At 41.6% G+C, this 16,542-nt stretch overlaps 1 protein-coding gene across 3 annotated transcripts in view; it reads left to right on the forward strand.

Annotated features, from left to right (window-relative positions):
- The first annotated feature begins 657 nt into the window (after window positions 1-657).
- SNX13 (sorting nexin 13) overlaps window positions 658-16,542 on the forward strand; it is an 83,756-nt gene continuing 67,871 nt past the window's right edge. For 2 of the 3 annotated variants that reach the window (XM_064506336.1, XM_064506337.1), the window contains exon 1: window positions 658-707. In XM_064506336.1, coding sequence (XP_064362406.1) covers window positions 690-707 — 18 coding nt within the window. In that variant the 5' untranslated portion in view covers window positions 658-689. Of the gene's footprint in view, window positions 708-866; window positions 1,129-16,542 lie in introns of those variants that run through there. The other variant, XM_026105028.2, reaches the window with a different exon arrangement.

The raw sequence follows: 16,542 nt of genomic DNA on the forward strand, positions 1-16,542 counted from the left end.
GAATACCAACTTGTTTCTACTTTCCTAACAAGGTTAACTAACCTAAGATTAACTTCATAACATTGAAGCCTGATAGGAAAAACAGAATAGTGCTTAAGGAAAAAGCACCAAATTTAACACAGAAAACCTCACATTTATTCAAATATTGAGCTGTCAGAAGATGCTCTCTCAGGAGCAGTGACTCGCTAGGTTGGTACCTATACAAGGCCCCGATTCTGAAAAGACGTGCTCAGTTCCACAGTTTAGGCTACTACTTAAGAATAATATAGGTAATGATAAAGCAAGCACATATGTATCTCACTTTCTACATATCTAAAGCATCAAAAGACATGCAGTCCTGCATCCATTACTGGTGTGTAAGACATGCCGCTCGATCAAAAAACATTTAAGAAAATATTTGAATCTGGGTCCTCAAAACTGTCGTCTGGTGCCAAAGAGCTCAGAGACAAAACACAGCTGGGTAGGGACAGGAAAAACACAAAGCCTCACTAGAGACTGGGTTAAAAAAAGCAGCCCGCTGGTTTTGAAAACAATGTTACAAGTTCTGCTCTCCTCAGCTTCTCCCTTCGGGCTGGGGAGTATTTCAGGGCGGCCCGTCAGGGGTAACCGGCCCCGGGCCTGGCCCGGCCTCGCGGTGCCTCCCCGGGCCGCCGCAGCGGAAGCGCCGGGCAGGACCGTGACGCAGGGCCATGGGCGCCGCGGCCCAGGTACGGGCGCCGCGGCCGGCGCGGGGAAGCAGCTCGGCTGTCCGCTGCCGGGGCCTAGGCGGAGAGGAGAGGCGAGAAGCGGGGAGCGGAGCGGAGGGGAGGGGAAAAAGCGCGGCCGGCCGGCCGGCCCCGGCGGGGGCGGCCCCGCGGCCCGCAGCCCCAATGGGCGGGCGCGCCGGCAGCAGAGCGGCGGCGGCGCACGTAGCTTCCCCAAGATGGCGGCCTCTCCGGACCGAGCTGCGAGGGCGGCTGCGGGGCTGCGGGCCGCGGGCGGCCGCTGAGGGCGGCGGCAGGGAGCTGGCGGCGCTCGCCTCGCCTCCCCGCAGCCTGGGGGGGAGTCTTCCGCGCGGCCGCGAGGCTTCGCCATGCTGCGGGGCTAGAGCCGCGGGGACTCCGCAGCGGGGTAATAATGTTAGCAGAGGTAAGAGCCCCGCCGAGGCCGGCGGGGGCTGCGGGAGGGGGGGAGCGGGCTCTGCCTTCGCCGCGGCCTCCGCGCTCTCTCTCGGTGGCGGCCCGCTCCCCGCGGCGGGCGCGAGGGCAGAGGCACTGTCCAGCGCGCAGGACCGCCGCGGGCCGCCGCGCGTCGTTCCTGCGGCCCGGCCCTTCCCCTCCGTGGGGAGGGGGAGCGGCGGCCCCGCCACCGGCCGGCCGGGGCGAGCCGCCGGGAGGCCGCGGTGCCACCCCGCCGGCGCGGGCGGAGTTGCCGGAGCAAATACCCGGTGAGGCGGCCCGGCTCGGCCCTGGGCCTCGCCGGGAGGGTCTCCGGCCCCCCAGCGCGGCGTTGGGCTGCGCCTCCGCCCACGGGGCGTGCTCCCCCCGGCGGGAGCCTCGCACGGGCTTTGCGCCCGCCTGCTTCCTTGGGGGTTGAGCCCACCGCCCCGCTCTGCTGCCGCTGACATTTCTGGCCGTCGGTGATCGATATAAGTTACCTGTCTCTGTTCGCTCCCCCCCCCCCCCCCCCCCAATCTCCCCGTGTTTGTGTCCAAAAGCTACTGGACAGACATCAGGCGTTAAGGTGTGAGGTGAATACCGTGTGTGTGAGGCTCTGTCAGAAGCAGAAATGGCTACTGTGTCAAAGGCTGTGCGCTCAAACCGGGCAGGTAGTGGTGTGTGAGCCTCTGTGGGTGTGACTCCCCCTGTAATGACTGTTCTCTGTGAAAACTGATTGATTTTCTATATTATAATCCCTCAACAAGGCATCTGTCATACGGATGCTTCTCTAACGTGATGATGATTGTCTGTATCACCTGTTTTGTAGTGTTTTGTAATTTGTCATCTTACCCTGCAGTGAAGGGTGATTTGTCCAAAATGAAATTATCCCAAATTTTGCACATCGTATAGCACGAAGACTTGTTTTCTGACACCTGAAAAACTTAGTGTGGCTTCCTTGAATGATAGTTTTAAAAAAGTACACTGAAGCTTTTGATTTGCATCATTTTAAAGTTTCTGGACATTAGTTCTCTGGTGTGATGAGCTCTCACATTCCCCCAGGAGGGCAAAATTTGCCAAGGGACTTAAACCTATAAAAATACATGTTGAATTTTCGCACATGGAGTATTTGGTGGGCGATCTGGGTTAATGATCAGCATGAAATAGTGTTTAGCAACTGTCGTGATGCGTAGGCGCTGGTCGTAGTAAGTTATTTAAGTTATTTTAGGATGGCCTAGAACATTCTGGGTCAGTGCCTCGTACTTTCCTGTTCTGTTTGGGGATGTCTGCGAGTGCCGATTCCAAGAAGGCTCCATGGAAAATTTTTATCTAATAGCACTGGTATTGCAGTGTGGATGAAACTTGCTCTCTGGACTTCTCGAGGTAGAACTTCAAGGCTTATCAAAAGAGCTTATGCACACGATTACCGGTCATGATTACACAGCCTTAATACCTGGAGGACTGGATTCTGATGTCCTTTACTTCTAGCTCCTGTGTATAAAATGATTGTACGCAACGTGTTTCAAAATGACGTATTCCAGGCCAGCTTTCTGCCAAGCAGATAACTTCTTAAATTTTGGAGAGGGCAAGCAAAGTTGCAGGCTTTTTTTGCTTGCTTTCTTGCCTGAAAGGTTGCAGGAAGAAGTTCTTTAAACAATTGCAAAACAGCTCTTTTGGGGGAAACATCAGTGTGTAATAGTAATAAAAAAACAACTCTTGACATGAAGTGGAAAGAATCCTTTCCAAAGTGTATTTTTGGGTGTTTTAATGGTAACCTGATAGATAACCACCTTGTAAAAACTGCATGTGGTCATGCCCACGAACTCTATTTCACCCTTTGCAGGAAGACTTGCAGATTACTTCAAGCCTACTAATGTATATGGTATTCTATAAGCACACTAAATCTCCAGTTTTAATTGCTTTTATGTATGAGAAATAAAGTGGAATGTATTGTGGACTGACATTAATGCAGAGCAATAGTGAAAAGCACATGTGTCTGTAGGCCGCCTACATTTATCTTAATATCTATATGTAATACCTCCTAAAACGTAGAGGCTGCGCAACTAACTTTGAGGAGGGGAAACACTGGACTGCCAGTAATTCTGTAGGGTTTTTTTTTCTGTCAAAGTAACTATTTTATTTAAAAACATATAGTGAAATGAGATCAAAAAACAATTTGCTGGATATTCATGGACATATGTAGTTTGCTACTGCCTGGAATGGCACTGACGTTTTTTCTTAGATTCACTGGAAATCTGGAAAAAAACTGCTGTAACTTTTAGTTTCAGAAATCAAACGTATTTAAGAAAAATGATGCAGAATCTGCTTTACAAAAGGCAGAATCTGCTTCTAAACTGTTGTTATCCTGCAACTGAAATGTAATTTACGGTTTCTCAAAATCAATTTCCTACATCTTTTGAGTGTATCCACATATGCAGGCCCCAGCGGATTTAGTTAAGTTTTGTTTGGATGCAGTTGTCGAATTAAGACCTTGTAATCAGTAATTTCAGGGGAGGATCATGATTCTTATCAGCAAAAAATACTAGGTGTATTTTCTATTTGGACCTTACTGCAGATCTTATTTTACTTACATAAGAATCACATTGGTGGATGCCAAACAGATACTGCTTTTTCTTATTTACCTGTCTAGCAAAGACTCTTCCTGAATTTTCCATCTTTTTGTCTTGGCTGCCGAAACTTTCTTTTTGAAGTCTTGTTGAACGCATTCTGTTTGCATCTGTTCAGAGTGCTGCTCCGATGATCATTTCCCTAGGCTGTTGCGTTGATCTTCTTGCATCTTGGCTCTTGTTCCCCTTTCTCTCGTTCATCAGATGCATGGTCCCTCACTTGCTTTTCAAGGCGATGTGGCCTGTTTCCATGTGGCTTACTGTTTGAGCACGCAGGATTGGCTTCCTGTCATCAAGCCATGATGGACACAGGTTGCAGTTGTGTTTCTTTTGTTTTCAGATAACTGTCTTCACCAGTCTTGACTCTCATGCAGTAGCAACTGCATTGCCATGACCACGGCAGGCATCTGGTCTTTCAGAACTGTGGTTTGTGCTGATGAATATTGTCTCATATTCTGATGGGAACAAACATTAAGTAGGATTTAAAAGGAAGTTAGCTTACAAATAAGTTTTAAAACAAGTTTGAAATTGACAGCCTGCGTTGTCGAAGTTTGCAGCCTCTATGGAAGTATAACCTTTAGAAAAAGCAAGGTGGCTGTTCCAAAGCTTTTTGTTTGTTTGGCCCGGTTGTTCATTAAACTGTTTTAGGATGCATGCTTAGTGATGACTTCCTTCAGAATTTATCAGTGGCTAAATTTTCTGACAACTTTGTCCATCATCTGCTTAGCAAGAGAATATTTTGTTGCAGTCAATAGCTATGGACAGTTGAGAAGCTTTCTGAGACTTGACAAAGTAGGAAAACCTATTGTCTACAACTAAAAATGAGATGTAGAAAAATGAGCTCTGACATGTTGAAATTTCTTGTTGTTACATCCGGTCAAGATAATTCACTGACTACAGGTAATATTTCCTTTCAGTTAAATAAACTGCTTCTTATTTATATCAGATACTTAGCAGGTTTTTTAAATTAAACTTTAATAGCTACTAACCAATGAGAACTATTTTTGAGGAAAACTAAACTAATCAGCCTGACCTTGAGAATAAATGTTGATACAGCAGCTCTTTTCAACTTGCTTTAGAATAATAATGAATTTGCCTGACTGAAACAGGAGCATATTGCAATGTGTGTGCTAGTCTGACTCGGAAAGGTTCAGGACAAAGCTAACTGTTCTATATGCTATAGTATTGCTAATTTTTCTGTTGCTTGATACACAGTTATGAGAGATCACTCTGATGTTTCACATGACTGAACTATGATTTGCTGGCAGAAACAACTTCAAGTGTGTAGACAGCCAGCCTGTAGAAACAAGTTAGCTTTCTGTCCTTGTGTGAAACTTTCGTGCAAGGGCTTCGCCTTGATGCTAGTGTTTGGTAGCCTAGATCTAGGTAGAGGTTCAGCTAAAAGCCCTTGGAAAGTAAAATTCTTTTTTTTTTTTTAATGTATTCTCTAAACCAAGTCTACCCTACTGGCTGCTGGTCTGCTTTGGGTCCCTAATTGCCGCTATGACAGAGCTATATAATTCTTTACTCTGTAGAGTGTCAGTTAAAAATAGCTAAGGAATGGTAAAATTAGGAAAATAACATTAACAAAAATACCAGGAACACACAATGTTGTGTTTTTAAATATTTTACTAACTGTAATAAAAGGTAGTGTCTCAACTGTCAGGACCATTTGTACAGTATATAATTGTGCCTAAACTGCTCCAGGTTGTATGCAAAGGTCTGCAACAATTATAAAGCATCAGTCTGTGTAAATTCTCAAAACAGTGTGGAGAGTCTTAAGTTATATTAAAAAAATACTAAATCGTAGTAGCTTGTCTGGTTAGATAGCTGAAGGAGTTTAAATGGTGATTTCCTATGTCTGCTAGCACTCTAGGAAATTATCCCTGTTTAAAGAAGTTTGTCCCTCTCTCCCCACCCTTGCAAAGATGACAAAGCATGTTTTCTTGTGAACTAACATTAGGGGAGCTGCTATTATTAGAAACAAGAAGCTATTGGTGTTTTATGTAAGTTATTGCCAACACTTAAAGAATTAGTGTTTTGAAGTGCCATTAGCACCTTTCACTATAGCTTGGCCAAGTGTACCAATTATGGATTAACAGAAAAATCAATTAGAATTAGCATTTTCTGTTAGCTGAAAGAGAAACTTCAAGAAGTATAAGGGATCATGACAGTAGCCTTAATTGCTTGTTCTTTGGGGGTTTTTTTTTGGCTTTCTTTTTTCCATAAATCTCTGATTTCTGAATTGAAGAAATGAAGCATTGTTTCATGATGTAAACCTCTTGGATTTTTTTTAACAAGAACACTCTAACCTTCTTTGTGTAATTTCTACAGTATTATAGCTTAACATGATGATGGCATAATTGTGATTATAAGTATGAGGTGATACTTGGACTTTTTTTTTTTTTTGATGTGAGGTAGCATAGGTGGTAGGTATGTTCACCTAGGCGACTCCTTTTATGACTGTAGTTTGTTTTGAAAATATGTCAGTTTTATCCAATTAGAGTTCAGAAATCTGTCAAACACTTTATTCTTGTTCTGCAGAAGTAGCAGCTGTAAAATTCTCAGAGGTTCAAGCTAGATTTCTGAAGAATTTACAGTGTTGATTGGCACCATGATTTCTACACTGCAGGGGATGTGATCACAACTTCACAGTTAAGACTGTGAGCAGAGCGAACATTATTCTTCTATTTAGACCTTTGGAATTTTACAAACGTTTAAAAAGTCCTACAAAATTTCATCTGGTTTTGTTCAAGTGAGACTTCCTGAAAATGCAGGGATTTTCCTGCAACAGAATACAGGGTTCGACTGTAGTGGTTAGTTCAGTAGTGTTTCGTTTTGAAGCCATTTCACCAGTGGATCTTAAACTTCTTGAGTCTTGCTGCTTTGCATTTTTTTCCTCAGACACCAAGCACGAGATTTGATAAGACCTATTTGAACCTCACCAGTGAGCCAGGCTACCAGTTGCCAACAGAAGGAGGAGATAAGTCATCTCTTCTTGCTCACTCTCCACAAAAGTCCCTTCCAGCATCAGAAGACCTGTATGAATGATGTAAATACTATGCTTTGGTTTGGTTATGAGAATTTTTGATATTCAGAAACATTTAATGTCAAGAACTGCTTTTATTTCACAGGTGGACATAGTGCTAAGTTTATTAGAGCAAGTGATAACATGCCCTGACTAAAAGTTCACAGGTACATGTTGCCTATAATGTTGATGTCTAAACTGCTTAATTCAGTGTTCTATTTCAGTTGGATACATATTTAGAGTTTTGATTCAAAGGGGTGGGGGGCACTGTGTACATTTTCTATCCAAGAATGTTCATGAATTTGAGAGATGGTTCACTTTGAAGAGTATTAGTTACTAATCTGCATCTGTGCTTTTGTTTTAGTGGATCTTTCTTGTTTTTCTTTTACCTCCCCTGTCTGTTCCTCTGCCGTTCTTCCCTCAATCCCGTGATTCTGGGAGGAACAGGACGATCAGAGTTCTATTTTATTCAAATCTGATTGTGTCATACTGCTATTATGTCATAAATATCTCTATTTTAAGGTTGTGTGTTTCTGTTGTTCAGTGTTTTTTTACAATTCTAAGGAATAACTCTACTCCCCACTTCTGCTGGTGCCTTATAAGGCAGTGTAGGTTAGGCTGTCTCTTGTGATGAAAGGGGAAGAACTTGAGCAGGAAGTTTAAATTGCTGCATATCCTGTAGGATACTCTGCATTTCCACTCTTCTTGTTGATGCTGTCAAAAACCAAACAGAAAATACTCTAGTTGTACATCATCGAATTCTTATTATAGCTGACCAACTAATTGTGAAACAGTGCCTCAGACTTTAGATAATTTCTCTCATAGCTCTTCATCACTACAGAAAGCAAAGGGAAAGAACTTGTCTAATGCTCACTGTCATCCTATATTCAGAATTTGGCAGTCTAGACTATGTGGTTGAGTTAAAAATCTGGTGGTATATATTCTTTAGAAAATACATGTTCAACCTTTATTATTTTAGAATGGACAACTGCTGTGAAGTTTTGCTGATCATAAAAATGATCCTGGGACTGGTTGAAATAGAGATATGATGAAACCTTGCTCGTTGCCATGTTGCTATTCTAAGAACTGCTGCTGCGGATTGAGCACAGATGTCTCTGATTAGTATTGGATCCCTTCGTTTCTGTGACGCCTGAAACCTATTCACTTAAACCTTTTTATTCTATTTCCTTTATATAGCTTATTTTTTTCCATTTATTTTCATAGTTTTCCTAAATTTTGTAATATTTTATAATGTATCATCTTAACTTTTCTGAAGCATACATAATGTTTTTTTTAATGTTTTGAAAGTAATATAATCAGTAATACTGCTATGTTCCTTATTCACCAAAGGAACTATTTGTGCTTGAAATCAGAACACCTGTTTTTTGGTGTTTCTGTTGTTTCTAAAATGCTATGCTGAGCACTTTTCCCAGCATATTTTGGAATATTCATCAGGGTGATGAAAGTGTTAAATCCTGTGATTTAACATCTCAAGAATTACAGATTTAACCTGTTGTTACCTATAAAATAACCAAATGGGAATTATTTCTTTATTATGGTTCTTACTGCTTATATATAATTTTAAAATTCTTGTGGGTGAAAAAACAAATTGTTTTGTGTGAATATAATTTTCAGTGTTTTGATAAGAAAATATTTCTTTACAGTCTTAGCCTGCTAGGAAAATAAGGCTTTAATTAAAGTTTCCACACTAATCCTAGCCTTCCCTTTCATAGTTGAGATTCTTCTTTCTAAATTGATTATGCTGTTGTAGTTGTGTTAAGCATAATTAACTTTCACTCTATGTGTGCGTGCATTTTGAGGCTTTTTGTACTTGTGATGTGCTTTTACAGGGATAAAACAAAGTAGCTGTGCTGTTGCTGCTGCATGGAATAGCATACCCAAATTAGTTTATGGATGCCTTCACCTCATTGTCTGTGTGGCTCTTTGTTTATCACTTGCCTTTCTCATGTGTTTCCTTCCTCTTTATTTTTCTTCCCTATATGTCTATCTTTGTTTTCCTGCTGATGTAACTGGGTAAACCATGTATTTTTTTCTTAGATATCCTGCATGTATAGAGGAATATAAGGCACTGAGATTCCATTTCACATCAGACCTAACTGAATCTAGTTTGGGCTGTTACTAAAGGGCTCCCGCTCCCACCAGGCACAAGTTTCTCTCCTCTTCTTTTTTCAGGTCTAGCAGCTAAGCAGCAACCATGTGAGGAACTGTTTTAGCTTGGTGACCCAGCCTCCTTCTGGAGAGGGCTGAGGCTGGGAACCAGGAAAAGTTACCAAATCAGTGGCTGCATGATCCAATGTGAGGGAAGTGCACAATGCTTTCTTGCATTTACTGTTGATTAGATCTGAAATGAATCAATACCCAAAATAATTCCTTTCCTTTTGAAAACAGGAAACTTCTTTCCTTCTGTGACTTTGGAATGTGTCTGTGCCTCTAGAAAAAGTTAGGAGTGAAGTTAGCTACATTCACTTTGGTTAGGGTTTTTTTGGTTTTGTTGTTGAACAAGTGACAGGGATTAAGGTTTTTAGGTATCTTAGGGAATTTTGTCTGTCTGAGACCTGGATACTTGAATGACTTAAATAGTTTTGTCTATGCAACTGTTGAGTGTCAATCTATAATCTTGAAATACTAGTGACAAGGGTTTCTGATTTTTTTTTTTCAGCTGTGTCGAAATCCATTGCAAATATTCCATGTCCTGATCCTGGAAATGCTCGTTTGGGAATGAAATGTTCCACTGAGTTTATAGAACTGTCCCTCTATGTAAATTTTATTTGCAGATGATCGCTCTTGCTTGCTTTCTTTCCATGGCTTCCAGTGAAGAAGGATCTGTAGCAGCTGCCCTTCACTCTCCGTGTGCACCTGCAGTGTTGCAGTGGGCAGGAGGCAGTATATGCCTAATGGGGTCATCCAGGAAGTGGTTGGTATAGTACCTCCAAACTGTGATTGTGCTCAGTAGAGGAGAGGAAGACTACTGAGGCCAAAAGGTCCATCAAGGACACTCAACAGAGCTAACAGGCTCTTGGCTTATGTAGGGGCCAGATGGACGGAGCCTTGGAAGAGATTGTAGGAGGCTGCTCCCTGCTCGCACGTACATGTTTTCTTCTGAGCTGCGCAGTGCAGCCCCTGTCAGCAAATGTAGCAAAACCACTTGAGCCAAGGCCTGTGAAGTTTCTTAAGGGTTGTGGAGGCAGCAAACAAAATGGTTTTGCCAATGACAATATTCAGGAAAAATCAAAAGCACGTGGAGGAGTAGGAGAAAGAGAGACAGAGTAACCATCCTTTCCCCCAAATTGTTGGCGAATCAGATGTCACTTGGAAGTGAGTGGGTGAAGCAGACAAGTCTTAAGGATTGAAGGAGGGATTGCGAAAGGGGATATTAAACGCACGAGGCAGAAAGCCTGAGAATATTTTATTAATCTTCCTATAATGTTTAATCACTTTTCTCCTTTACCCTTCCCAGATATTTAGCATATTTGTGATCCTTATTAAGAAAGGAATAAATAACATTCTTCATGTACATGCCATGCTAGGAGCTTCATATACTTACACAGGGCATAGAAGGCTGTACCTACAGCTGCCAAAGAAACTGGTCATCATTATTCCAGTCTGGTTGGAGAGATGTTCTCTGCTTTTGCAGAACAGGTACTTTTGATTCAGAAGGTATTGAGGGCAGTGTAAAGTCTGTGTGCTGGGCCCACTACCTTGCTGTGAAACAGCCAAATGCAAGTTTGACTTCCATTCTACATTTGGTAAGGTCATGATAAGCTAGGCATGGACTCTTTGGCTTGGATGGAGCCTCAGGAGCCCTCAGGATCATCTTTCAGGGAGCAGATGTACACCGCAACGCCCCTAATGCTCTTGCTTAGAAAGAAGCTGCCAGCTTTCACTTTGAGTTTGAGGGCAGAAGAGTAGAAGACATGAGTCCTTTTGATGGGGCCTGCTCAGATGTCAAGTATTGTAATCCATTAGGTCTGTGTAACAGCTGTGTGGTAGCCCTTGTGGTTTATATAGCTGTAGTTGTTCTCCAGTGGGCTGTGCACCTGGTGGGAATGTTGATTCTGTCAGTTGCTGGGAGGCCTATAGAAAGCAGAGACCTAGCTGACTTTGTCAATGTCCCTGCACATTATCCAAAAGGAAGAGGCCTTGGAGCATGAGCTCAGCCACTGTTTTGCCCTTTCCAAGCCTGGTTGATTACTGGGTTTTCAAGACTCTGCAAAGTGATGGCCACTTGTCTGAAAAGAGGGACGTGGTTGTCAGACTTTATGCAATCATTGAAAAGTCATGTTGCCAGCCCACAGAAGACAGCTTCTGTGATGCCTGTCTGCATCTGCAAATTGTATATCTGTTACTGGTTGTCTCATGTTGGGGAAAAGGAGATCTGGAAAACAGACTCAGGGTGTCTTCTGAGAAGAGCTGCTGTAGTCATTCACCCCATGTACTTCGGGTGGTTGAACAGCAGGCAGTGGTGCATCATGTGGAAATGACCCAAGCAGGCAAGAAAGTTTGTGTGTGAGGCCTTATGTGAGTATATTGTTGAGTGTGCCTACAAACTATGATCACCTTTGTAAAACAGAAAAGGACAGCCCTTTGTAGAGGGGCTTGTAGCCATGGAAGGAGAGGCTAGCAGGATAAGTTTCTTTCAGATAATTTCAAACCAAATGAGGAAATAGACCTGTCTATCCCAGGAGACCAGACCGAATCTATTTTGTAGTAACCCCCACATGCTGCTTATGGAGCCTTGGCATCACCTGCTTTGGCCCACTGATCTGTTTCTGTTGTGCCATACTTCTTGTTAACGTAGGCATAACCAAGATGAAGCTGACCAGATGCTTTTGGAGCCATCCTTTGGTGTAAGTTTGTGAAGAGACAAAGACTGTCTCAGGAATTTTGTGACATGAAATTCATCCACATAGTCAGAACTGATGACAGAATGTGTGCATGGGTGTTGGGAGAATTTTCCTCAGAATTTTCATTGTGACAGAAAATAGAATATATTTTTAAAGCAGTTCTAAAATGTTCCTGACTCTGTTTTACTCACCATAAAATACTTCCAAAGTATGTAAATTCTTAAGGCAAAGACAGGAAAGTAATAAAATATAAAATAGTATATTTTAGTATGGTTGAAGGTGTTTTGGAAAATATTAAATGGTAGCAGGCTTAGTAAAATTTCTTAATGCAGAATACTGTCTCTTATCTAGGTGTTGGGGGGATAGTGATGGATGGCTAGGGTTGTCGTATCACCTGCATAGTGAAGAAACTTGGATAGCAGGGGTATAGTTACTTACAGACAAACACTCTAGTGTCTCTGCGTGGAACCACTGTGTGAGTAGATCAGCTAATTCTGTTTGCCTTAAATTACAGTGTCTGTATCAAATATTCACGCCTACTGAACAACTTCATTTGCTAATCATATCACTTGAGCAGGTGTGTATATTACGTGATTATGTGGCTGGACATGTATCAGTATCATGTATCTTATGATGGAGAGGATAGGAAAAAAAAAAAGTCCTTGTGTGACCTGACATGCCCATGAGTTCTTATATGTTAGTTATGTGTATTTATTTTAGTTAAGTGACAGGCCATCCTTGGAAATGGCATGTGACAGATGAGGCTTCAGGGCAGCTTGTGAGCTGTGACTGCTCCACTGGCTACTGTACTAAGATGCTGACCTCTGCTCCTTAGCCCCTACGAGGAAAGGGAAGGGTATTTGCCTTAGTGTAAGCTACAAGTCTGTAGGAAAAAGCATTTTCTGCCTTTCATCTGCAAGCACAAAGTGAGAGAAATTTTACTTAACTCTTAAATAAGGACATTTTTGCCGTACTCTCAAAATGCTTCTTTTTTGGCAGGCACTGTCCAGTCTACAAAGAATCAGGCGTCAATACCTGGTTGTAAAAATTGCAGCCATCTTCCAGTATTGTGTGTTGCTGAATAATTTGGCGACGCTGAATTACTCTTTTTCACTTGCATCATTTTATACAGCTGGATGATATTCTGTCCAGAAAAACAGCTGTAAGAAACTGGAAGTTTTGATGATCAGCTTTGTAAAGGCTTTTGTCATTCTGTTACAACATCTGTTTTCACAGTTATTTAACTTGTTTTCATCCAGTAAGCATGTTTCATAGGAAGTTTGGCCTTGTTAGAGTTCAGATGTAATCTCAGAGGCTACTGGGAATTTGTAGTGAAATAGTAGTTGTACCAGGGTTGCTGGTTTTTCTAACTGGAGAAAACCAGCATTTTAAAAAACTATGGTAAGTTTAAACTTAAGAAGGAAATAGTGGAATAACATCACAACCTTGGTTCTTGTATTCTGTCGGTGGAATTATATTTGTTCTTAAAAATGTACTGTACTTGCAACTTGTGATTATTCATTATCTTGCTGCAGGAAACTTGGCATCTTGGTGGTTCATACTCTGATCTTCTTTGAGGTGCCTTTTTTCTTGCATCCATTTCATTTTGTAATTTAATTATCATACTAGTTAAAAAGCACTGCATACTTTAAAAAAGAGGAAAAAATATTGGGGAACTCTCAGTAAATTTTTGAGAGCAGAAGCTGGACATTGTGAAGGGGATATCATTGCATGCAGGAATCCAAACTGAAACTAGATTCATGCTACTGGCACTGATTATTTACTTATTTGTTTTAATAAAAAATATCCACAAACTTCAAAGTATCAAAATCAAGGAATATGATACTGATACCTGGTTCTTCAGATTGCTATGTTTAGGCTGTAGATGCCTATTATTGCGTTGGTGGTAGATGCATAGGAGGCTACTGCTCTTGCTTCTTTATTTCTAAAGATGAAGGTGAGTGGGGGTGTAGTTGTTTTTTTTGTTTTTGTTTTGTTTTTAAGTTTATTACTTCACAGTCACAAAAATGGGGATGAGGAATATGAATTGGGAGCACAAGTTAACTTTTTAAATCTAACATTCCCTTTGTGGCAGGTATAGCCAGTACATGGCTTCAACACCTGGATGTATTTGGTTCTGGCACAAAATCCCATGTGATAGCGTTGGATATCATGCATAAATTTCCAGATGTATCTGTGTCAGTGGATTGATAGTACCTGGATCTAGTAATACCAATTTGAATCAGTCAGGATATCATCCTATTTGCGTTAAATCAGTCAAAACATACCATTTTCATGACAGTCGTGAGATGAGATGAGATAATACTTGTCCCAGCATAAAGTTGTCTGGGATGACTTGTTTTTGTGTTTTTGTTAAGGGGGGGGGCTAAACATGTTGCATTTAGTAGGATAAACTTTGAAAATAGGTTTATTGTCTAGTAAAATAATGTCATAGAATTATAGGGTCATAGAATAATATAGGTTGAAAGGGGCCTTTGGAGGTCATCTAGTCCAGTGTCTTGCACAAAGTGGGTCTAATTAGCTCAGTTTGCTCGAGGACTTGCCTAGCTGAGTTTTGAACATCTCCAAGGATGGAGATTCCACAACCTGTTTGAGCATCGGTTCCAGAATTTGACCACACTCCAGTAAAAATATCTTTCCTTGCAGCCTTTCCTCACAGGATATGTGCTGTAGTTCCCTGGCCAACTTGGTGGCCCTCCACTGGACCCACTCCATGTCCATGTCTTTCTTGTAACAGGGAGCCTAAAACTGGACATAGTACTCCAGATGTAGTCTCCCAAATCCAAATAGAGGGGAAAGATCACTCCCCTGGACCTGCTGGTTACACTCTTGCTGATACAGTCCAGGATGCTGCTGCTGTTCTTTGCTGTGAGAACACCCTGCTGATGTATGTTCAACTATTGTTCACTGAGACCCCTGGATCCCTCTGTTGAGTGGCTTCCCCTACAGTTGGCCCCAGCCTGTGTTGTTGCATGGAGTTATTCCACCCCCAATGTAAGACTGCATTTGTTATTGTTGAACTTCATGAGGGTTCCTGTCAGACCATTACCCCAGCCTGTCCTGGTCCCTCTGAGCAGCAGCCCTGCCCTCCAGCATATTGAACGTTTCCCCTGGTTTGGTGCTGTATGCAGGCTTACTGAGAATGTGCTCTGTTCCATCATCCAGGTTGTTAATGAAGACATTAAACACTGTTGGTTCCTGTATTGATCCCTGATGGTCCCCACTAGTTAGTGGTTGCCAGTTGAACTTTGCACCACTAATCACATCTGAGTCCAGCAGTCCAGTCAGTTTTGCACCAGCCTTATCCGTGCACTTATCCAGCTCATATCTCATGAATTGTGTGATAAGGAGACTATGGGATACTGTGTCAAAGGCCTTGATAAGCGCAAAGTATACAAACATCCAGAGCCCTTCCCTTGTCCTCGGCAACAGTCACCTCATCATAGAAAGCTATCTGGTTGATCAGGTGTGATTTGCCTTTGGTAAATCCATAATAGTTGCTCTGAATCACTTTCTTGTCTTTCGTGTGTTGAGAAATGGCTTTTAAGATTTGCTCTGTAACGTTCCTGGGGACTGAGGTGAGGCTGACTGGCCTCAGGTTACCTTCTTGTCCTTCTTGAAGATGCACTTACGCTGCTAATGTATTTCAAGAAATCTTTTCTGTTGCCGTTCAACTCCAGCTGAGCTTCAGCTTTTTTGACCCCATTCCTTAATATGGGTTACAGTACTACCTATAGTCAAGGTGCAATTTGACATTACAGCAGAGTAGCTAAGAAGCTCAAAGTGGTTTTCCTTTCTCAGCACTAATGTTTACAGTTTTTCTCCTTCATTTTCATAAAGACAAAAGAACATTTTTTTTTACTGGGAGGAAGGTGGATAAGGTGGAGGATGTCTTTTAACTGCATGATTTCACTTACCAAAATAATCCGTTGAAGAGGTGTGACACAAATGACTGTAGTTAGAGATAACAACCTTGACCACCAGGGACAATGGAGAAATTAATTTTCCTTCTCATTGAGTGTGTCTATTTCTGGAGAAATCCTTCTAGCAATTATGATAGATAATACGAATTACCTTCTTTTGCTTGTATCCCTTTACATTTATAACCTGACCTAATAAGGCAATTAGAATATCTCTTTATATTTAGCCTAGACTCAGATAAAACACCCTAAAGTTATACTGCTAACTTAGTATTTTAAAACAACTTTCTCCTAGATAAGGAGAGTTCTTTGTTTGGCAATCTTTAAATTATTTACTACTTAAAAACAAACAAACAGAAAAGCCCAGTAAGTACTGTCATGTAAATACTGCATCCAAGGGGCTTTCACCTTTAAGTTAGCTATGAAAATGAATATTGTATTTCAGAGGACTCTGAAGGTTGTGCTGCAGGTAGCAAATAACAGATTTAAAATAATAACAGGCTGGTTAACGAAATGAACGAACCTTTCACGTGGCTAATTTTAGAGTCTACAAAAGCCAGGGTACTAAAAGATTATGCGGTAGTTGTGACTACATCTTTCCACAGTAAACTTAAAGTACTGGAGTAACTGTGTCTGTGTGTGCATATACAATTTTAAATCACAATAAAACATACTTCCTGCAAATAAGTCATTAAAATGTGTGTGGTTTATCAACCTTCTGTTTAGAATGAACTTCTTGTATAAGGAGCTTGCTTGAGAATATCTGTTTGTTTATAGATACTTCTATCTGCATTTGATGTATTTTTTTCCTAAACTATCCTACATTGTTTTTAGTGTGATCATTGAATCATTCAAATCGTTGGAGCTGTTGGCTTTCACACTTGAGTTATGGTTGCTTGACAATCAAAAAAAAGAAAATTTGCAGCTGTAAGATATAGAAGATTT

Source organism: Dromaius novaehollandiae, chromosome 2, assembly GCF_036370855.1.
Source record: "Dromaius novaehollandiae isolate bDroNov1 chromosome 2, bDroNov1.hap1, whole genome shotgun sequence".
Classification (NCBI taxonomy): domain Eukaryota; kingdom Metazoa; phylum Chordata; class Aves; order Casuariiformes; family Dromaiidae; genus Dromaius; species Dromaius novaehollandiae.